Raw genomic sequence first — 23,538 nt, 5'->3', positions numbered from 1 at the left:
CACACCTGTGGACAGTTTCACACACTCACCCAATCACTCACACCTGTGGACAGTTTCACACACTCACCCAGTCACTCACACCTGTGGACAGTTTCACACACTCACCCAATCACTCACACACTCACCCAGTCACTCTCTCTCACACACACACACCTGTGGACAGTTTCACACACTCACTCAGTCACTCACACACTCACCCAATCACTCACACACACACACCTGCGGACAGTTTCACACACTCACCCAATCACTCACACACTCACACCTGTGGACAGTTTCACTCACTCACCCAGTCACTCACACCTGTGGACAGTTTCACACACTCACCCAGTCACTCATACACTCACACCTGTGGACAGTTTCACACACTCACCCAGTCACTCACACACTCACCCAGTCACTCACACCTGTGGACAGTTTCACACACTCACCCAGTCACTCACACCTGTGGACAGTTTCACACACTCACCCAGTCACTCACACCTGTGGACAGTTTCACACACTCACCCAGTCACTCACACCTGTGGACAGTTTCACACACTCACCCAATCACTCACAAACTCACCCAGTCACTCTCTCTCACACACACACACCTGTGGACAGTTTCACACACTCACTCAGTCACTCACACACTCACCCAATCACTCACACACACACACCTGCGGACAGTTTCACACACTCACCCAATCACTCACACACTCACACCTGTGGACAGTTTCACTCACTCACCCAGTCACTCACACCTGTGGACAGTTTCACACACTCACCCAGTCACTCATACACTCACACCTGTGGACAGTTTCACACACTCACCCAGTCACTCATACACTCACACCTGTGGACAGTTTCACACACTCACCCAGTCACTCACACACTCGCACCTGTGGACAGTTTCACACACTCACCCAGTCACTCACACACTCGCACCTGTGGACAGTTTCACACACTCACCCAGTCACTCACACCTGTGGACAGTTTCACACACTCACCCAGTCACTCACACCTGTGGACAGTTTCACACACTCACCCAGTCACTCACACCTGTGGACAGTTTCACACACTCACCCAGTCACTCTCACACACACACACACGTGTGCAGGTGTGTCTGTGTTTCACACACTCACCCAATCACTCACACACTCACACCTGCGGACAGTTTCACACACTCACCCAGTCACTCACACACTCACCCAATCACTCACACACACACACACACCTGCGGACAGTTTCACACACTCACCCAGTCATTCTCTCACACACACACACCTGCGGACAGTTTCACACACTCACCCAATCACTCACACACTCACCCAGTCACTCTCACACACACACACCTGTGGACAGTTTCACACCCTCACCCAGTCACTCACACACACACACAGTCACTCACACACTCACCTGTGGACAGTTTCACACACTCACCCAGTCAGTCACTCTCACACACACACACACACACACCTGTGGACAGTTTCACACACTCACCCAGTCACTCGCACCTGTGGACAGTTTCACACACTCACCCAGTCACTCGCACCTGTGGACAGTTTCACACACTCACCCAGTCACTCACACCTGTGGACAGTTTCACACACTCACCCAGTCACTCACAGAGCCCCCTCAGGAAACCCAAAAAGATAAAGGGAGAACCCCCACACTCCTCACAGACTGTGACCCGAGGAGATGATGGAGTTACACTATATTCACTGATTCACTCACTGTGAATGTAATCAATCCTTTAATACAGTCAGAAGTTTACTGCCAGCTCCGTTCGCGTTTACTCAGAGAAACTAAGGGTGAAGTGGCGAGAGACTAGAGAACAGACGGGATCTGATAGTTCTCTATTCCATCCAACAGCTGGAGGAATTCCTTGGTTCTTGGAAGGACTGCATGTGTCTGTGAGCATGTGTGTGTGTGTGTGTGTGTGTGTGTGTGTGTGTGTGGGGAACCGTGGAAACTGCCACCTACACGTTTCTTTTTCATTTTCCCTCAGCACACCCATTTCTCAGAAGCAATATAACAAATTATTTTATAATTTTCTAACGCACCCCCTTTGGGATTTCTGTGCCTTGGTCAGCGTTTCTGCTCTCTCTGGTCTCCTCTGGACATCAGCTTGGCCACAACTGGTCCAGCAGGTCTTTGGGGATTAGTCCCCCCCCCCACACACACACACAAAGAAATAATAAATAAATAAAGAAATCTCCTGCATTCTTAACACAAGGGATGATCAGTGGTCTCCATCAAACATTTAGGTTACGATCATGTTTCTTAACTGAAGTGATTCAGTCTGACTTTGTCAGGACTCTGAACCTGTCACATCAGTTTGTTTCAAAACAGATTTAAATCACTTTCATATGTGGTCAAAGAGTGGAGGCAATTTTTCACCTTGCCCCTACCACTTACCCCACCCCTCCGTTTTGCCTAGGGGTAGGGGGTGGTCTCAGTTTTTGTTGGAAAAGAGGGGTAGCGCCCAGGGGGAGAGCAATACACCCCTTGAAGCTGAGATTTTTCAGGGGCATACATCAAACTGATGCCAAAGCTCATAAAAAGCCAAAAACCAAGGGGCTCGGTCCGGTATGCTAGGCTTTCTCTGTCTGCTCACGGCAGGGAAACAGCATCTGGAGGATTTTAGACAACGGAGAGACTCCAAACGCTGAAAAGCACCAACCGAGATGAGGATGACTTATTTTAACACTGAATTTTTTGTTGTTTTGAGTCATTTAAGGTGGAAACATCTCCAAAAATATACTGAAAGTGCTACAAAACTAAACAGCTCGAGATACACACGAGTTTCTGTGGTAAATCAATCAAACAGTGAATAAACACTTTGACAATTAACACTTCAGTCACCAACACCCAACTGTCATTATATTCCCTCGAACACACCGTTCCACCTTAAAGGATGTGGAGCTTCTAAATGTAAGAAACCTGAGAGAACAGCATTTCCCCACAATCGCAGACGTCCCCTATTAATGTTGAAGTAATTACATTATAGCATCGTATTTAATGTGGAACTGGATATTTCTTAAAAAGCTGCCAAATTAACCGCTGAATTCAGCTTCATATCACAGAGAGTGAGGAGAGGGTTTTGAGAAACAATTTTGAAGGTATATGATGCCCTAAATGTAACTATGTTAAAGTCTAACCGCCGCTGAAACACTGCTGTTTTATTCGTGTTCTGATGATGTATCAGGGTCTCGTAGGGGGAGATTTTAACCACTGCGCCCTGTAACTGAGCTCCAAGGGGTGAGAGGACACTGAAAAACTAGGGGTAGGGTTAAACATAACAAATGGGATGTTGTGTCTAAGTAAATATATGATCTTAACAAAACAGTGGTGAGATTTTTAAAAGTTCAACCGTGGACAGTCCGCAGCTCTGCGTTAGAGAGACGACACTGTATTAACCTTGAAAGAAAACTGCAGCTGTCCACTGATCGTTTCCATGAAGAACAAGACGTGGTGCTTTAAAAGAACCAGTTATTGAATGTTATGGAACCAACAAGGGTTCCCCTGTCACTCCAAAGAACATGGTATTTATGAGAGATGTGGCGTACACCTTCAATCTCTTAACGATTCAATCTCAATATGAATCTTTAAGAAACTATTTTGTGAAACACGGCACTTCAAACTTGATTTGATTCTTTTTCAGATGACTCAGAATCTTTTTAAAAAAACACACACTGAAGGTGACCAGAGGGAATCTCTCCTCAGGAGCACACCACACTCAACAAGTACACTTTAAAATCAAACAAAACCACAGTTATTATTAATATATATATATATATATATTTAATAAATCTAAAGAGAGTTTAAAACTGTAAGAGAGAGATGTACCTCTGCAGGACCCTTAAAGCTGAGAGGTTTCAGGAAAAAAACTAAAAAGATATATTTTATTTAACATAATCTAATTAACAACAGGAAAAAATGATAATTATAGTGAACTTTTCATTTTAAAAAGTAATAATTCATTGATCACAATTGGAAAGAGACTGATGTTGATTTTATTACGAGTTGATTTCAACTTAAAAGGGATTCGAGGATGTATTTATTATAATTAATTCTAATTTATTGATTGATTATTGATTGTAGATGATTGTAAATGAAGAGATGTGGATTTTATTGATTGTAATTGATCACAGCTGGAGCTCCACATTCAAATTAACTGGTGCAAGTGTGCACTTCTTTATCTACCCATCACTGAAGGGACTGACAGGACTCAGCAGAGGAATAAACTAACAACAAATCACCAGCAGATTTACATCTCTAACCCCGCCCACTTTCTGCATTCGCCACTGGATTTATTTTACAGCCAAACAACCCAGTCTCTCTCTCTCTCTCCCTCTCTCTCTCTCTCTCGATGATGGACAGACTGCCTGCCTCACATTAATTCTCTCTGCTCCATGCTTATCGATCCACAGTCCGCTCCCCAATTGCATTACACACGCAGGCAGCTTTCTCACACCCAACAACACACACCCAACAACACACACACACAAAACATATCATGAAAAAAGAAAGAAGCGAGAGGCATGGGGCGAGCGGAGGAAAAGGCACAGAGTCGAGACGGAGTAAGAGAAAAAGAATGAAAAAAATTAATACAGAGAGGGAGAGAGAGGGAGCGAGAGCATGAGATGGTCGCCTCGTGTTTGTGGGGGGCCGAGGTGGTGTGAGGCAGAGAAAGAGGGGGGGGGGGGGGACAAGGGAGAACAGAGTAAAGAAGAGGGAGAGACAGGGTTTAAGTGTTGTGTGTTAATTGACAGTTTCCTTCATTAGAGTGGCCCGTTTAGCTGTGTCTGCTTCACATGTCTCACACACAGCTCTAGATCTAGAGAGAGAGACTGAGGAAGAGGGAGAGGGAAAAACAGAAAGAGAAAATGGAGGAATAACCAAAGAAAGATGGAAAACAGATGAAGTCAGAGAGAGATACAGATAAATAAAGGAAATAGACAAAAGCTCAACTGCAGAAGAAACAAACAAACCGAAGAAATAGTGAAGAAAATTGAAAGCAGAGAGCTAAAGGACGAGTGAGAGAGAGAGAGAGAGAGCAAGAGCGCGCGCGAATGTGTGTGAGAGAGAGAGAGAGACTATGTACAGAGACAAAATGACCACATAAACAGTGCATTATGGTGAGTGTGTGTTTTCCTGCTCTAACTCACCTGATTCAATTCATCAGTTATTAACGCAGCTCTTTATGAGCTCAGTTCTGCGCTGGAGCAGGAAAAACACTTCCCTCAGACAGAAATCACACACACACACCATTCCCAAAGTGCTCAATAATCTCATTTCTCACAGCAAACAAAGACAGAAGCGTTTAAACAAACTCCAGGAGAAACACTGCAGAGAGGCAGGAGGGAAAGAGGAACACACTCCTGTGTAAAAGTGTACCCCCCCCCCCCTCCCCCCCCACACACACTATCCATAGATGAATATCTACCCAGCTTTCAGTACATTTACCTACTTACACACCAGTCTGTCTCTGTCTATGCTTCTAACCCTCTCTGTGCACCTCTCACTAATTTCTCACTCTTTCTCATGTTTCTCTCTCTCACATTTCCCTGACGATTCTCTCTCACATTTCTCTCACTTTTCTCAACCTCTGTGTTTCTCTCACTGCCACGTCTCTCACGTTTCTCTCACTCTCATTTCACCCACGTTTCTCTCTCACATTTCTTGTTTCTCAACCTCGCTCATTTCTCACGTTTCTCTCACTCTAATTTCACTCACGTTTCTCTCTCACATTTCTCAACCTCACTCATTTCTCTCTTGCTTGTTTCTCTCTCTCACATTTCTCAACCTCTCACGTTTCTCTCACTTTTCTCAACCTCACTTGTTTTTCTCCCCGCCACATGTCTCTCACGTTTCCCTCGCTCTCACTCACATTTCTCACTCACATTTCACTCATTTCTCTCATGTTTCTCTGTCAGAAGAGTGGAGACTGTGAGTGAAGTGAAGAGGAACACACTCTTGGTTAATGCCGTGTCAGAAGTAACACTGGAAGAGATGGTGTCCACACATTTTTGTGTTTATTTAAAAAGAAAACGCAAACCTGACTGAGCTGAAAAGCTCTAAACCATGGCCAGTGTTTTGTGTGTGCGTGTGTGTGTGTGTGGAAACAGAGCTACACTCCATTTAAACGAGAGCAGTGGGTAAAGAGCTGCAGGAACGAGCTCAGGGTTAACCTTCATCGATCCTCTCCCTCTCTTTCTCTTGGCCAGGTCCCTTCATCAAAGCTCTTTCTCCGCTGGTTCTTCCCCTCCTCTATCACATCATCTCTACGGCTCTACGGCGAGGGGAGAATAACCATCCACAAACACCCAACAAACACTGAGATCTTTATTTTACTGCTGTTTATCCAAAATTAACCCTCCAAAATATAGGTTTAGGTTTGACATTATGTACAAATCTTAGCTCAGAAATCAATAACCTTCCTCACAGTTTAGCCGTAAAAGTGGTGTGATTCTGTACATATTTTCTCGCTAGTTTTATTTCATTTTTAAAAAGCGCATATTCTGAAAAACCAATTTTCGCAGTGTGTTTGGAGTCTATCAACCTACACTTAAAGAAATAACACGACTCAGCACAAAACAGGCAGCGTGACAGCAGAGAAAACGAGGGAGGACTGGACGACCCAGAGAGAAAAACACAAGGAAACCTAAGTGTGGAAGTGGAGAGCGGAGTGAGAACTGCTGAAACGAGAGGGAGGACACAAGAAAACCAAGTCAAACAAAGAAAACGAGAGTGGGGAGATCAAAGAGCTGAGAGATAACTGCAAAAACGAGAGCAGAGATAAAAGAACAGAGCAGAACGTGAGAAAACGAGAGCGAGAAATAAGAGAGACAGTGATTTTAACACCTACAGCCTAGTCATTTGAGTGTGGGTTCGTCAATGGAATAAGCTCCGCCCTCTCTCCACTCTACAGCGACCCGGACCACCACAGAGGCCTGAGCTCAGTTTCATCAGCAGAGTGGGTTTAACCCTCCTCCTGCTCACTCCGTACTCGTGTCACTGTGAGAAAGTAAAGGTCACTCATATCTTCCGCTGCCGCTGCCCACGGGCTCCGTGTGACCTTTAATTTCTCATCGTACAGATTCAAGTGCCTCACCACAGCCTGTGGACGTGGGTCACACTCTCTCAGTGAGAAGCAGAATGACCCCACTGTGAAATGGACTATCAACACAATGGTAGATTGAATGAATACAGCTTTCAAACCTAACGCATTCTCCAGAAATGAACGAGACACTCTGAAGCAGCTGCACATGAGCCAAAGTCTATAACAAGGCTATAAATCTCCCCAGCGCTGGGGTGCGCAGCAGTGGACCCGTGTCTCGGCCAGGGCTGGATGTGAGTGGAGATTGTGATGGAGCTCTAATCGCCCAGCATCAGCACCCTGACCTCACTAATGCTCTTCTGGCTGAAAGCCACCAAATCCTCACAGCAAATGTTGCAATATTTATTGGAAAGCCTTCCCAGAAGAGCAGACGATGCAGGAAGTGAATGTCTGTGAATGCCTTCCACTTCTGTCCACAAACTTGTGGCTGTATGATGCACGTCAGGGTTTACAGGCCCACCACTGACCAGGGAGTCAGACGCTGTGGGTCTGTCCCAAATCTAGTGAGCATTTTAGGTCACAGTGTGCGCACTCCTGACACCGTGGGCTGTCCCAAGTCCTAGATCCTAGATCCCTCAAGAATGCTGCCTACTGCCTCAATCGAGACACATTTTAAAGCAGCATCGAACCTGTCCTCAGCTGTGAAGGCAATCCCATGGTGCAACGCAAGAACCGCCCCCGTCTGTTTCGCTCTTCACCTTCCAGAGTAAAAATGATTAGAATTGCGCTAAAAATGGGAACAGAACACGTCACACTGGAAAGCTGTAATGACCTTTAGGAACACAACTGGACTCTAACACCACTGCTGTACCTTTAGAGATACACTACACTGTTTGTAGCTTTAGTGACGATAATGAACCTGTACTGTGTCTTTGTTTCTGAGAGTGAACAGGACGGAAAACAGAAGAAAATGAGACAAGAAATGAAGAAGATAAAAAAAATAGCTAAAGGTTATAAAGAAAGACAGTTTACCTTCCATTTGAGACGTATGAGAGAGATTGTGTGTGTGTGTGTGTGTGTGTATCAGAGAGAGAGAGAGAGAGAGAAAGAATGAGGGACATCTCAGATTCATTGACCCCTGCAGTCCTGCATCCCTGCTGAGGTCACTGCTGCCACGGTAACACTACACTGACCATCAGTTGTTTCCATAGCAACCGCTCCCCAGAGCCACTGCCTGTCTCCTGCCAACCGTCCAGCCAGGCTCCATCAGCAGAGTGTGACCGACACACACACACACACACACACACACTTCCAAGCATTGTAGGGACTTGCATTAATTTTGTAGAGACGTACTCTAACCTTACCCTAAACAAACATATCTTCACTTGAAAATTTCCCTGTGCATTTGACTGCATTCAGCCACGAGAAACCATGTGAACCTTGCAGAGCACTGATCGTCCAGAGAGAGCCGTCACTCTACGCCACGCAGCGCAGACGACCAGCACCAACTCTCCATCTGTAAAATCTCCAGCTGCAGCAGAGATCACGTTTGTTTCTATCCGACTCACGACGGCAGCTCGTAAAATGACGCCGTGGTCTTTTGAAGAGATTCAAACGCTCCTCGGATCGGTGGCCGACGAAAGAATCCAGCGAGAGCTGGACGCTGCAACAAGGAAGGAACAAACTCTACTGATCTGTCTGAACTGATGACGGAGCTGTGTTCAGTCCCAAACAACAACAACACGCCGATACACCATGAGTAAACACCGCTTAACGTTACCACCGCCGTTGTTGTGGTTTCCAAAGACCACTGTTCCCCTTAGAGATGGGGAAGTTACATTTCTATGGGGAGATTTACAGTGGAAAAACAACCAGGGACCAAACAGCGTGCCGAGCAGGTAACACAGGGGAAAAGTGACGATGATAAATTCTGGATCACAGTCATCACTCCAAGTCGAGCCAAAGGTATCAACTGGAGCTCCATCGCTAGAGAGAGACTGCACTGAGCCTGGGGCCTTAAAGTTTCAGCAGCTGCTTCAGAGCATCCTATTTGTGTAATGTTTTTCTATAGAGATTAAACAAACAGCGCACAGTAAAGATGTGTCCACTAGTGATTCAGTGCATGTAGATGAGGAAAAAACAAGTAAATAAAAAATGTCAGCTAGAACAGTAGCAGCCCCCAATTCCCGTATCAGTGCATGTCCACAAACACACACACACACACACACACACACACACACACACACACACACACACACACACACACAGCCTGACCCGACTGAGTGTGATGGCATTTCCAGGAACAAAGTGTAAACACTGAGGATGTGTGGCTGTTTTGAAGGAGGGAGAAGGGGTGTTTGGCCTTTAATGAATGCCCAGAGTGAACACACACACACACACACACACACACAAAAGAAGCACACGTAAACATACTGCAGTTGAAACTCGTGTGGTCAAAAGTAAGACACAGCGTCCTAAAGAATCCTCTCTGAGTCTATACATTATTCATCTCTCTCTCTCTCTCTCTCTCTCTCTCTCACACACACACACACACACACACACACACACACCTCCAGATAAAAGCCCCAAACTTCAGCACTGTCTTCCACTTCTCTATTTCTGACCAGCGTCCCAAAGGCAAGAGCAGCCTGTCTGGCTCAGATACATTACAGAGAGCGGGAACACTGTGTGCGTGCGTGTGTGTGTGTGTGTGTGTGTAGGTGCAGAGACAAGGCCAGCTCTTTAGGCTTTCTGGGAAAGACTCAAACAAACACCTGCTTTCCCAACAGTGCTCAGAGAGGAGGAGGAGGAGGAGGAGGAGGCGGCGTGAGGCTGAAGGTGGGGGCGGGGCATCTGTCTGATTTTTCATTTGTGCACACACAGCTTGCGTAATCTCCTCAGAAAAGCACGGAGCAGCTGCACATGAGTAAGCTGACTTTACCCCCATCACGATGCTGAGCTGCATCTCATAATGAGCTCCGTAGAAGAGTGATGGAGCTCCACACAGTTCCTCGGGGATGAGTTGAAGTGGCTTTGTGATTCAGAACTCATCACTCAGCATAAGGACCTGACCTCTATAATGATCTTTCAGATGCCATCAAATCCTCACAGCAATGTGACAGCAGTAAATGGAAACGGAAAATGAAATATTAATGCCCTTCATTTCAGAAGAAGCTCTGAGGAACCCAGGCACACAAACACCTTTCAGACATATACGATATAAACAAAAGTATGCAGACACCTTTGTTAGTTATTAAATTCCTATAAAACTATACAGGACACGCAGTGTGTATAAACGGTGCTGTCTGATTATCTGGGCGCTGTTTGGGGATGTGTATTGGTGTTTAAAGCAACACAAGGTAGTATTTTTACCATAAATTACAGCTACAAAATCATTGTGAGGCTCCACCAAGCTGTAACAGGGAGAACAGAGCCTCTGTCTTTACTACTCTGGACTTGGCACTGCAGTAACTACACTATGTAACGTTTGGAGTCAGGTATGAAACCACCCTCTTCCCTCCACCCTCCTCCTTGATTTCAGGACAGTGCTGTACAACTGAATTACACTCTGCAACTGTAGAGGGAGCCAAGGAACAAAAACAACATATACATTTAAAAAAAATCATACCTATGCCTCTTTCACACATTAACTCGGGACCGGAAATGTCCCGGAGTAGTCCTTTCACACGTGCAAGTCATAGTGGGAGTTTTTGTTTTGTGAGACGCGCTCTCGCATGAGGAAACGGAACACGTGCTTTAAGCGTGGGGACAGAGCCTGTGCAGTGCGTGCAGGAGAAACTCCGGAACTTTACACAGAATCTTTACCAGGGCACGAGGAGGATATAGTCTGAGTAGTGTCTGGTACATACGTTGTGGGTTGCGTTCACACACACACACACAGCTCCTCTAGATGAACCAGGTAGAACACTTCTGGATTTCCGCACACGTGTGAAAGGGGCATCCGTGTCTTTAATGCGATAGATCAGTAAGAATTTGTCCTGATTTTTGCAGGTATTCCCTCCCTGGGGTGCAGACTCCAGCCTTATCTAGCTCAGCTAATGCCAGGTTACATTACCTAAGCTACATTAGCTTTGCTTTAAGCAAACTCCGAGCTCAAAGTAACACAAAAATCAATGGGATTTATCACGTCATGACATCATTCCGCCGGCCAGAGCAGGCGCTGATAACAGACCAATGCTAACGTCATCTGTATTCGGCAACACTCAGCCGATCCTGTGTGAGACTGTAAAACAGTGCGTGTATTTATATATCCGTGTGTGTGTGTGTGTGTGTCAGAACATACTGGTGTGCTGCAGCCGTTCTTAATGTGTTTAGACCGTGAGTAAGAGTGCCAGACCAGCCAGCTCACCACACCATCATGCAGATAATTAGTTAATGTTTTGAGACACACACACACACACAATAGGATTTGGTACACAGACACAGGTGCCAGAACGTAATTTCAAGATGCTGCTAGTTACAGGTTGAGGGGCCGGCTAAATTAAAATAATAAATAAAAATAAAATAAAAAAGCTTGCAAATAATTATAATATTTCACATTATCACAATGTTTTCTGTGCTGTTTGATAAGCTGGAAGAACTTCGATGGTGACAGAAGTGTTTACTGAGAGTCTCTTGTTTTACCTACAGGACACCAAAACGTTTACAAACGCTATTTTCTGTCATAAATGTGAATATATAAATGGAATATAAAAACCCATACATCTGCAGCTGTCTGAACTGTGCTGAGGTTCACCACACAGCTCTGTCTACTGCACACTACCAGACAGTTATCTGCACTTTTCATTTTTTACTTTAACTGCTGGTGTTTAAAATCTCTTTATTTTCACTCCCTACACACACTGATCATTCATATATTGACAGTTTTACCATCTCACACCTTTATTAGTGCAGTACATACTGACCCTGTGGTTTTAAATGTTTTATATGGGTAACTTGCTCTTGTTACTTTGTAAATGTGCCATTTTGACTGTTCCATCAGGAAGAATGAAGTGAACATTCATTCATTCATTGTCGGTAACCCTTATCCATTCACTCACACCTACAGACACTTTTGAGTCTTCAATCCACCTACCAACATGTGTTTTTGGACTGTGGGAGGAAACCGGAGCACCCGGAGGAAACCCACACAGACACAGGGAGAACACACCACACTCCTCACAGACAGTCACCCGGAGGAAACCCACGCAGACACAGAGAGAACACACCACACTCCTCACAGACAATCACCCGGAAGAAACCCACGCAGACACAGAGAGAACACACCACACTCCTCACAGACAGTCACCTGGAGGAAACCCACGCAGACACAGAGAGAACACACCACACTCCTCACAGACAGTCACCCGGAGGAAACCCATGCAGACACAGAGAGAACACACCACACTCCTCACAGACAGTCACCCGGAGGAAACCCACGCAGACACAGAGAGAACACACCACACTCCTCACAGACAGTCACCCGGAGGAAACCCATGCAGACACAGAGAGAACACACAACACTCCTCACAGACAGTCACCCGGAGGAAACCCATGCAGACACAGAGAGAACACACCACACTCCTCACAGGAGCAGGACTTGAACCCACATCTGTTTGACAGAGACACTACCTGCAGAGCCATTCTGCTGTCCATAAATTGTATATTTCAATATATTTAAATAAATGTACTTATCAGTATGTATGTGACAATTAAATAAGTTTTGTTTGCTGCAGACATTCCTTTATTTACTAATTTAATTTCAGGTGGCAAACTTGACAGTAATCAAATGCCACAAAGGTGAAACCCCTGAAGGTAGAGAGGTGTGACTGTATAAGCACTGGAGGTCATTTTAAACGTGAGGAGTCCCAGAGAGGGAGATTTCTCCGTGTCAAAAGAATGAGTTTGTGAGGACTCAGTGACGATACACAGAATACAAGATATCATGTTTGGAAGCGTTATGATTATCAGGGGGCAGTACGGCCGTCTGAAAACAGTGCTCATGTTTGTCATGGAGAACTGCAGCTTAGATCTGGACTTTGTTACACGAGCATGAGACAGACTGCAGAATCACAACCCGACTTCAGAGTCTACACACATCCCTTACCTGGCAACCCAGCCTTACGCGTGTGTAGATTTATCATGGGCAGTATGTGCGCACGCGTGCGTGTGTGTGTGTGAGAGAGAGAGAGAGAGAGAGAGAGAGAGAGAGAGAGAGAAAAAGAGAGTGAGAGCGCAAGATCAACAAGATACTCCCAACTCACCAACAGACACAGACACAGAGACTACACAGGCTCCTCTCTACTGAGAAATGGATAAAAGATACTGTCAAGGATACAGGAGGAAGTGTGTGTGTGTGTGCCTGGCCTTATCCCGACCCCCTCAGCCCACCCCATGTGACATCATCCACCACCTAAACATCCAATATTCACACTGAAAGTAAACAAACAAATCCTTACTCCCAACTGCCCTCCCACACACACATTTGTTGAGACTGTGTGTGTGTGTGTTTAACTGTGAACTGATCCCCGCTCTCTCTCTCTCACTCTCACACACAAACACACAAACACACAAAATCCGGGCAAAAGCATTATTTCTACTGATGAATTCCCAGATTCCCGGGTCTGTTTTCTCCTGTTTCATGTCACAATATCGTTCTAAAGCTGTGTGTCTCTTCCAAACAAGGCATGATATCCATTACAAGTGTCTGACTCTGGGATTTAGAGAATGGAAAAACAAGGTCTGTGATAAAGTCCCTATGTTCCATAAGGAGCCCAAGTTGACGCAGGCGTCACGAACCCTTTCAAAGCTCTGGGACGTTCCCTAAACCGCTTTATCCTTCACTTTACCCACAACGCTCCTAAGTGACATTCACCGAGCGCCCCGGACGCAGTCACGCGACGGTGTGTGAGTTTGTGTTGGTGTGAGCTCATTTACAGGACAACGGAGTGCTCTGTGAGAACAGAGAGCACAGAAACACTCATTTTAAAAGCTTCTTTTTGTTTCTGAGTCTGAGCTCTTCGCACACTACACGACTTTCCCCCGACTGACACCTGCGACTGGACCAGAGCCAACAAGCACAGGCTCGGCCCGAATGAGTTAAAACCAGGCTAAAAGTGGTGTAGCGTATCCCCAGGTTTGGGTAGGGATTTTAACACTAAAAACCTCCTATGACTTTACCTCAGAGTTCTGAAAAACGTACATAACGCGGCTTTATGGTGAAGTCTGGGCTCTAACGGAATAAAGTGTGTGTGTGTGTGTCAAAACCGGACATGGAAAAGTACACGACAAATAAGCACACACACCGGCGCCGATAACACACACACACACTTACGTGAGCTGACGGTGTCCACATACTGAGGGAGGTAAGGCGCCCACATGTCGATGGTGTCCTTCCTGCCCGACTGCCCGATCCTCCGCAGCTCCGCTAACAGCAGAGCCTGCGCCGCTTCCCTGACCTTCAACAGAAACACACACTTTCAGTCAGACTCACTCAGGAGTGTGATCTCCTCGGAGTTCAGCGTAATGCCCGGGGACGTGCGGAAATCCCACTGAACATGATCAAACACTGCAAAGATATGAAGAAAGAGCATCAAGTGATTACACAGAAAAACGGTGATTCAGCGATGCTCACTTTTACACAGGGAAGTCTATGGAGGTGTGTACAGGGGTTGGACAGTGAAAGTGAAACACCTGTCATTGTAGTGTGGGAGGTGTCATGGCTAAATTGGAGCAGCCTGGTGGACAATCTTCATTAACTCCACACTGCACCAGTAAGACCGTGTGCATCCAATGGTTCAAACATTGTGTCCTGAAGGCGGTGGCGTGTATCAGGACGACAATGCACCAATACACACAGCGAGACTGGTGAAAGACTGGTTTGATAAACATGAAAGTGAAGTTGAACATCTCCCATGGCCTGCACAGTCACCAGATCTAAATATTATTGAGCCACTTTGGGGTGTTTTGGAGGAGCGAGTCAGGAAACGTTTTCCTCCACCAGCATCACGTAGAGACCTGGCCACTATCCTGCAAGAAGAATGGCTTCAAATCCCTCTGACCACTGTGCAGGACTTGTGTATGTCATTCCCAAGACCAACTGACGCTGTATCGGCCGCAAAAGGAGGCCCTACACCGCACTAATACATTACTGTGGTCTAAAACCAGGTGTTTCACTTTCATTGTCCAACCCCTGTACGTCTACCAAAATGTTTTAGGGTTTTGTGTAATGTACTAAAACTAATAAAATGTATTAAAACAATGTTTGTCACTGAAACTCATAACGAATCCATTGACAAATAAATTCTTCTCATTTCCAGCGACTGAAGTTTTAATTACAGCAACATTACACACACAATTCTACAATAAAAATAAGTTTGCGTGTTTATTTATTTATTAATGTGTAAAATTCATTTAATTATCATCAGGGAGCACAGCAAGGGGGAAGGAAAAATCCAGCAATGTCTGTAAACTGTAAATTTTTCCCCACGTCTTTTCAGGGCCTCTCTGATTTGTCGTTAAAGGCTAAGCAGCAGCTCTATGAAAGTGTCAAACAAATAAATACAGTGGAGTTTGAGTTCCTAACTTGTGTTTATTGATAGTCAGAAAACATGTTATTTCTTACTAATTTAAAAGACCGTTGCCCCCCCGTTAGCTTGACCGTTAGCTTGACTCGCTAAACTCGGTGTCTCAGATTATACTCGGCTACGTAGCTGCATTACGGAGGTTTATAGTGTCGGATGAATTCGAGTTCGACTTCGATCACGTTTACAAGAATAACGGTACCTCTACATTTGAGTTTAGCTTATTGCTAGGCTATTGTCATGAATAATGTTGGTTATTTAGCTAGATACTGTCATAACAGTCAGTCATAACGGTGTTTTACCGCGGCGTTGTTCAGCTGTTGTCCACCAGTGACGTCACGATCGCGTTCGAGAATTTCCGTAGAGAGCTCGGGTTTTTCCGTCAATTTAATAAAATTGTCAGTTTTAAAGTAAATTAAGCTGCTATTTTCATTTTAATTCATTCTTATATCTGTCAGTAACTACAATAATGTGAAATATTCATGGAGCTCCATTAAGTGCTGCTTAGCCTTTAAAACACAAACGATGAACTCTGACACAGCTTTTTCACAGGGAACATTTTGGTAAGACTTCACTGCATTAGGACACACCACCCCTACAAAAGTGGTCCATGACACCGGACAGACCTCGACCCTGCCTTCCAACTACAGCGGTCATAAAAGATTATGTAGGTTCCTTCAAGCGTCATAAAACTAAAGAGAACCACGTTTAAAGTGAGATTTAGGACATAAACAGCACTTGAGCATTAAAGTGTGCAGAGGTGTGTTGTCTGGTGGTAAATTGTTACTTATATTCACTGGCAATAACATGTTCAGACAATAAAACACTGCATATGACAGTAGATATGAGAGAGAGAGAGAGAGAGAGAGAATATGTATGAACACACCTCGAGGCAGCGGTCCTGCCAGCGGCGAGCGAGCATCTCTAGCAGTGGAGGACGGAACTTATCGAGCCCCAAAAGATCAGGCAGCATTACACAGTGCATTGCAGCCAGTTGACTCCAACCTGAACAGACACACACACAGAGACTGTAAACATACACACACTTCTGTATACTTAAACACCTTTACACACACACACACACACACACACACACACAGTAGGGCTGGGCGATACAACATGAACTCCTCACATCATGAAACTGCAGTCTCTAACACCGTCACGTGAACATTCCCCAGTGAAAAGCACTCACTACTAAATATGACTTCAGTAAAGAATGCAGACTATATCCACTGTTAAAATGAGCAATTATTTCTAAAATGTACAAAACTTCAGGAAAATCACTGAAGTTCACAATCATTCAAATCATTTTTGGGGCGACACTGTGGCCTCGCGGTGAGCACCGTCTCTTCCCAGGGTCCTGGGTTCAATTCCCATCAGGCTGGAGTTTCCATGTTCTCTCTGTGTCTGCGTGGGTTTCCTCCCACAGTCCAAACACATGGAGGTTAGGTGACCTAGCTTCTGTAATAACTGCCCTGGTGTGTGAGTGAACGAGTGTGTATGCGAGAACCCAGATATGGATTGGCGCTCTGTCCTGGGTGAACCCCTAGCGCCCGATGCAGTCCTCCAGACGTACGGCGGTTCCTGGTCGAGAGCGCGCTTCTCCCCAGTGTGTGTGTGTGGATCGAGTGTTGAACGGAATGCCGTTCTGAGCAGTGTTTATTGTAAAGCGTCCTTGTGTCTCTAGAAAGGCACTATTTAAGCATGAATATAAAATTAATTTTTAAATCTGTAAATCGCTTTAGATACAATTACAATACCTCGACCTCAAACAGCGCATTTTTTCATTCAATGCATTAAAAACATCCTCAAATTAAAGGTGCAATGTGTACGTCTTGTAGCAACTACACATGAGGTCATAGATGGAACCAACGGAATACCCTCCAGTGCCTCCATTTCCTTCCAAACATGAAAGTCCCTCTTCACGGAACCAACATTACAAGTGCGTTTACACAACGAGACGCCTCTTAAACAGACACACTGCACCTTTAAAGACCATCAGCTGGGCTTTTTGAATTCAGATTTTGGAACAAGCCTCAACGAAGCTGACAAAGACAGTTAAAACAGACACAGAGGAGTGTTTGGACCAATCAAATCATCGCTATCAACCCAACAAACATCAATGGATTTGGTCAAAAAACAGTACAGCGTATACACTTGTGTTTTAAAATCCCTACCGCAGTCATATCACACAGCCCCAACACACACACACACGATCATAATCACACACAATGTACAAGTGAAAATGCTGTAAATGAATAGGGAATTCAACTCTTTCTATTTTCAAACTGCTACATAATTGAGCGGTGAAGATGTAAACAAAGTCTCAGAGGTTTGATGTGAAACGCTACAGACTTGCGATTACTGTGAACATCGTTATTTTACGACCGAATTACGGTAAAGAGACCGTGTTGTAGACTCAAGGACTGGAAAGAACTGGAAAGTCGTCCACGCTTTTCTCTGAAAACCCCCACTGTGTTTACATCTCAACCACTGAGTTACGAAGACTTTTTGAAGATTTTGGTGGAATTCCCCTTTAGATATTTAAACAACACTAATGTGACTGTACACAGTGAGAAAACCATGTTTAAACTGGTGAAGTTGCAGAATTTTGCAACTTTGCACACACACAGACCCACAGTCACACGAACACCTAGAAACATCTACGGCCCCGCGTCTAACGCACGGCCCGTCACTGAACACCGGGAACACGGCTGAGGATGAGGTGGAGATACAAGGCAGCCATTCAGAGCAGTTCTGAATTCTGAGGGAGAGAAACGTCTTGAACCAATAACGTCAGACAGAGAAGGCCTCACATATATCAGGAATATATGGAAGAGCTTTGAAAATGAGGGACTGCGGAACATCTCAGGAGACTGAGCAAAGAAAGCACTACGCACTGCAAAGAAATTCCTCCCAATTTCTTTGAGGATCCACAGAAACACTTACCTTCAGTGAAAGGGGAATCATGAAAGCCACTAGTAAGCCACAAGATTAAAACCACTGCCTGGTAGCGCGAGTAACACTGACGATCTGGTTACAGCGCCCCCTGTCTTGGGGGTGGGGGTATATCAGGCAGCAGTTGCTGAAGTCGATGTCGCTTCCTAGGACCACTTTGGCAGGTACTACCCACCGCCCACTGGGGACACCCCACAAGCCCCGAGTCTTGGAGACGCTCTGGTCAATGTGCATCAGACCTTTACGCTGAACACTTCTCCTGGCTCCAACATTTAACGCAAAAAAATGAGAACACTAACCAGATCCTCATGTTATTCACAGAACCTGGGGGTGGTTTTAATTATTTGGCTGTAAAGGTCAGTGTGTATAGAGTTTAAAACAATAAACAAAACAAAACATAAACCAAGAAGTGTCAAACTAACACCAAGATTAGAGATTCATTTCTATTGAAGAGGAAAGCATTTACAGGAGGTCCTCGGGTTACGACACATCTCCCATTTACCGTATAAAGCCTTGTTTGGACTTACGTGGTTTTGCGTCGTAAACGTCATAATGTGAACTTCGTGTTTGGTGTGCGCGGCGGACGAATACACGGTTACGGGGCTCGGGACCGAGGAGGACGGCGTCACCCCAGTCGCATCGTACGCCATTTTAGCTTTTTAGCATTTTATCTACGTCGTTCTCTCTCACGTGTGCACGTATGTTACGACTTACACCGAAGATCAGTTTACGACTCGACATAGGAACGGATCAACGTCGTAAGTCGAGGACCCCCTGTATTTATTTATACAATGTTTAGGAAAATCCCATGGGATCTGGAATGAATGAATGAATGAATGAAATAATAAATAATATATTTTCTAAGGATTGGTTCAATGCAGCAATGGATCTTTAAATTTAGTTTAAATTTTATGAGCAATGCACCAATAGAAACTTAAAATAACTCCAAATTTAATTTGGGGATTCCCAAAAATAAAAATGTATAAAAAGCCATCAGCAGGTTACGGATTAAATACAAATCTAGTTGGATTCAGGTGTTGAAAAGATTGTAAAATGTGCAGAAGTTGAGGAAGTATCTGCTGTGAATGAGAAACCAAGCGCAGGCCTTTGATGGAGGGCTTTATGGGGATTTTCATTCTGCTGACGCCAGGAGGAAAATAGTTTTCTGGTCAAAGGCAAAGTTAATCTCCACCAAAGATCTTTAACATCGGATAAAAAAAGAGTCACGCTGAAAACATTCAATTTAAAATAAAAAAGAGAGAGAAAGAAAAAGAAAGAAATATGGTTCAAAACGAGACCTGATTATTTTCTCTGGGGAAAAAAAAAAAGTGGTGTGAAGAGGTTCGTATTCACCGCGTCAAACGACAAAGGAACAGAGTTAGACCTGGGATCAATTCTACATTCATTTCTGCTGCTAGAGTCAAGAGGGAGGAAACCATGGCTCACATTTACTGAACATGTACAGTGGTGTGTGTGTGTGTGTGTGGGGAGCAAAACTACACACACTATAAAACACAGATATGACCATGACACAAAATCAGCAGCAGAGAGCAGGGCACAAACTAACACAGGAATTCACACACACCCACCTCCTTGTTTCTGCACTCACTGTCCGTCCTTTCACTGACCACACAGCAGCACTTAGTTCTACTGCAGTCCACCTGTGGCTCTGCATACTTTGCTCCCCCCTCTCTCCCCCTGTTCCTCAGCGCTCAGGACCCCCACAGAGCAGGTGTGATGTGGTGGTGGATCATTCTCAGCGCTGCAGTGACACTGACGTGGTGGTGGTGTGTTAGTGTGTGTTGTGCTGGTGTAGAGTGGATCAGACACAGCAGTGCTGCTGGAGTTTTTAAACCCCTCAGTGTCTGGACTGAGAACAGTCCACCGACCAAAAACATCCAGCCGACAGCGTCCTGTGTGTGGCATATTTATACATGTGGTGGTCGCCGCCCAAACAAAAGCATGTATCTCCATTTTTGTAGCTTTTAGTCCATCGCATCACAGCACAGAAGCATCTATTTGACGGGGGTAGGTTAATAAATTACACAAAAGCTATTTCATGTTTTAACCCTTCACTCAGAAGTGATCCATCCTGAGCTCCTGGAGTCGAGCAGCAACACCACACAGAGCTGTACTGAATGGATTCATTTAACCCTGTGTTGCACTGATTTCCCACATGATTTATTCATGTACTAAAACCCTCTCACTCCTGAGTGTGGTACAGTTCCTAAAGATCATGGGGAGAGCTGTCACACCTGCCCTCGCAACATTTTCCACTGGATTTAAAGTTTGTAATCTGTGGCAAATACTCAGCCTACTCCACAAAACCCAAATCAGGTTGTGCCTCGCTCTCTGGCTGCAACCAACACACACACACACACACACACACACACACACACACACGATTATCTGACACCGGAAAAAACACAGAGTGTAACAGCAGAGTGAGGCAGATGAGTGCACAGAGAAAAGAGGAAACAAATAGAGAGAAAAAGAAAAACAATGGGAATAAAAGAGAGCTTTTTGCATTTTTTTTGGGTTAGGGAGAGTACCTTCATTTACGGAGGGAGAGGAATGAAAGGTGGAGGCAGCATGAGGCGCTCCAGAGCCAGGAGACTGAGCAGCAGCAGCTTGCAAAGAAGAGGAAAACAGACATGAAAAAGGAATAGATAAAAAAAGAAAGTGAGAACACAAAGTATGAGCGAGAGAGGAGAGAGAGAGAGAGAGAGAAAAAAGAGAGAGCGAGAGAGAGAAGAACAGCCCTCAGCAGTGTTGGAAGAACAAGAGAAAAAGCAGTTAGTGATTAAAACAATAATAGAAAAAGAAAGAGGACGCAGACATAAGAAAAAGTAGAGAACCCACAAACATTAAAGACACAGAGCGAAGGGTTTGAATCCCTGACAAATGCAAACTTCTGACTGGAGGAGTTCCACTGATTTCAGTCTTTCTGCACTCCACGACAGCGGATTACAGTCTCAACTCAGATTTCAGTGCTTTTTAGTGAATGGAACCTAGGGTCTTCACGTCTACAACAGCATTGTATTCACTCTCCAAAACCAGCAGTGACCTTCACCCGTCTGAGCAGCTTCATATGGAGTGACGACGACGATGATGACGACGACGGAGGAATGGTGAGACAGTTTGAAAAATACATTTTCTTGACCTACAGTCTCCTACAGGTAGCTGTCTGCTATGAAGAGTGTTTTCATGGAACAGGCTTGTAACTCACTCACTCTCATACTCGCTCATGTTTAGGAAAAGCTCCAGAAGAGGGCGACATTCGTTGATTCGTATTAAAGACAGTGTCCTTGTCTGGCTCAGATGTCAGTAATGAGTTCAGAACCATGTTGTGTAGTAGTTTCCTATGAGGTTTGAGAGATGAACGTCTGGTTCCGCTCATCTCCACTGAAACATTTCACCCCAAACCCTGCTCCACGACTGGATTTGCATCACAACTGTTTAATGAAGTACAAACGTTCAAACACAATGGTGGAGTGTGAGTCTTTATGTTCGCAAATCTGAGACATGTGAAGCCAAGACACTGCTTTCTTTCAAACTGCAGCTCACACAACGTCACTGACTTGTAGGGGAATGCAAACTGCCCACATCTGTAACATCAGCCCACAGCAGCTCATTGTAGCTAGGCACCATGAGCAGAGGAGAGGCTTTCCAACCAGAGAGCGTGGCCACTTCTGCTCTCTAAGACTCCTGAGGCTTCCCCCAAGTTCTCACCACTGACCAAGACTTATGGCTTTGTTTTTGAGATTAAAAATTAAAAAATGTTAAGTGCCTCCACCAACGAACCACGACTCTAGAAACGAAACAGAGCCTCCTCCGAGCCGGCGGCTGGAAATGGCCACTGACCCCAATAGGCGAGTCTCCCAGCGCCCAGACTGGAGTGAGCTTTTAAGATTAGCATTTAGCATTAGTGTAAATAGCAGACATCGAAATTTGTGCTAAGTTAAACCGTATCTACGTTTCGTCTCCCCACATTCACCACCTACTCTCCGTTATTCCCCCCACCCCCCATCTCCCGTCATACAGCCAGTGCCTGTGTTACTCCTCCAGCCAGTCGTCACGTCTTCAAGGTAGCGATGTGTAACCACTTACAACTTCCACTGTGTGTGTGTGTATGTGTATATATATATATATATACACACACACACACACACACACACACACAGACTTGTTTATCTAGTTACATTGTGAAGTTACACATATCGTTCATGTTAATAAATTAGTCATTTAAGCAAGTAGTACGGTTGAAAGCGGGTCTGTGGTTGAATAATTTATTCCAAAAAAGGAGCCAACTTCCGTTGTGTGGCGGTGATGTGGTTATAAGATATATGGTATATTGGAATACGTAAGATACGCAAGAAGCCAGTAACAACAAACGGGAGAAACACAACTAATCAGTTTCATCGGAAAGACGAAAATGCAGCGTAGAGAACTCAATGGTCAGCGTTAGCTCTAACCCAAGCCGACAGACACCGACTCTAACCTAGCATCTATTTTGCATTTGTTTATTTGCTGTGAATTTTAAAGAGTATTTTTTTACATAATTGTTTAAGTTTTCTGTTTAAGCGCAAGCACTTTTTTTTTTTTGCAGTTTTGTGGTAATTTATTAATTAAATTATTTCATACAAAATCAGAATCTTGATAACTTACTGTTGTTTACAAAATGACTGTTTACTAAATGTCTACTGAACCCTCAAAACCATTACGTTTATACTAAAACATCATTTAAACCAGTATTTTTCGCAATAGTATGTTCTAGAATTTAACCATATATTTTTCACTGTGCGGCTTATAGACAAGAATATTGTTATCACAAAAAACGCCCTGAAATATCGTGATATTATTTCAGGACCATATCGCCCACCCCTAATTTTCAGAGAACATTAAAAGTACATGACTGTTCTGTGTGTCTTTTTGGGGTTGTTTTGTGGACAG

General features: G+C 44.6%; 1 protein-coding gene across 2 annotated transcripts in view; it reads right to left on the bottom strand.

The window, feature by feature from the left end:
* The window catches only part of LOC136667951 (WD repeat-containing protein 7), a 222,170-nt gene that overhangs the window by 104,297 nt on the left and 94,335 nt on the right, over positions 1 to 23,538 (bottom strand). Inside the window, exons 18-20 of one of the 2 annotated variants that reach the window (XM_066645141.1) lie at positions 21,138 to 21,215; positions 16,514 to 16,632; positions 14,379 to 14,502 (exon numbers count right to left, since the gene is read on the bottom strand). In XM_066645141.1, coding sequence (XP_066501238.1) covers positions 14,379 to 14,502; positions 16,514 to 16,632; positions 21,138 to 21,215 — 321 coding nt within the window. The remainder of the gene's footprint in view (positions 1 to 14,378; positions 14,503 to 16,513; positions 16,633 to 21,137; positions 21,216 to 23,538) is intronic. The other variant, XM_066645142.1, reaches the window with a different exon arrangement.

Source organism: Hoplias malabaricus, chromosome 15 (assembly GCF_029633855.1).
Source record: "Hoplias malabaricus isolate fHopMal1 chromosome 15, fHopMal1.hap1, whole genome shotgun sequence".
Classification (NCBI taxonomy): domain Eukaryota; kingdom Metazoa; phylum Chordata; class Actinopteri; order Characiformes; family Erythrinidae; genus Hoplias; species Hoplias malabaricus.
This window is presented reverse-complemented; position numbering and strand designations above follow the sequence as displayed.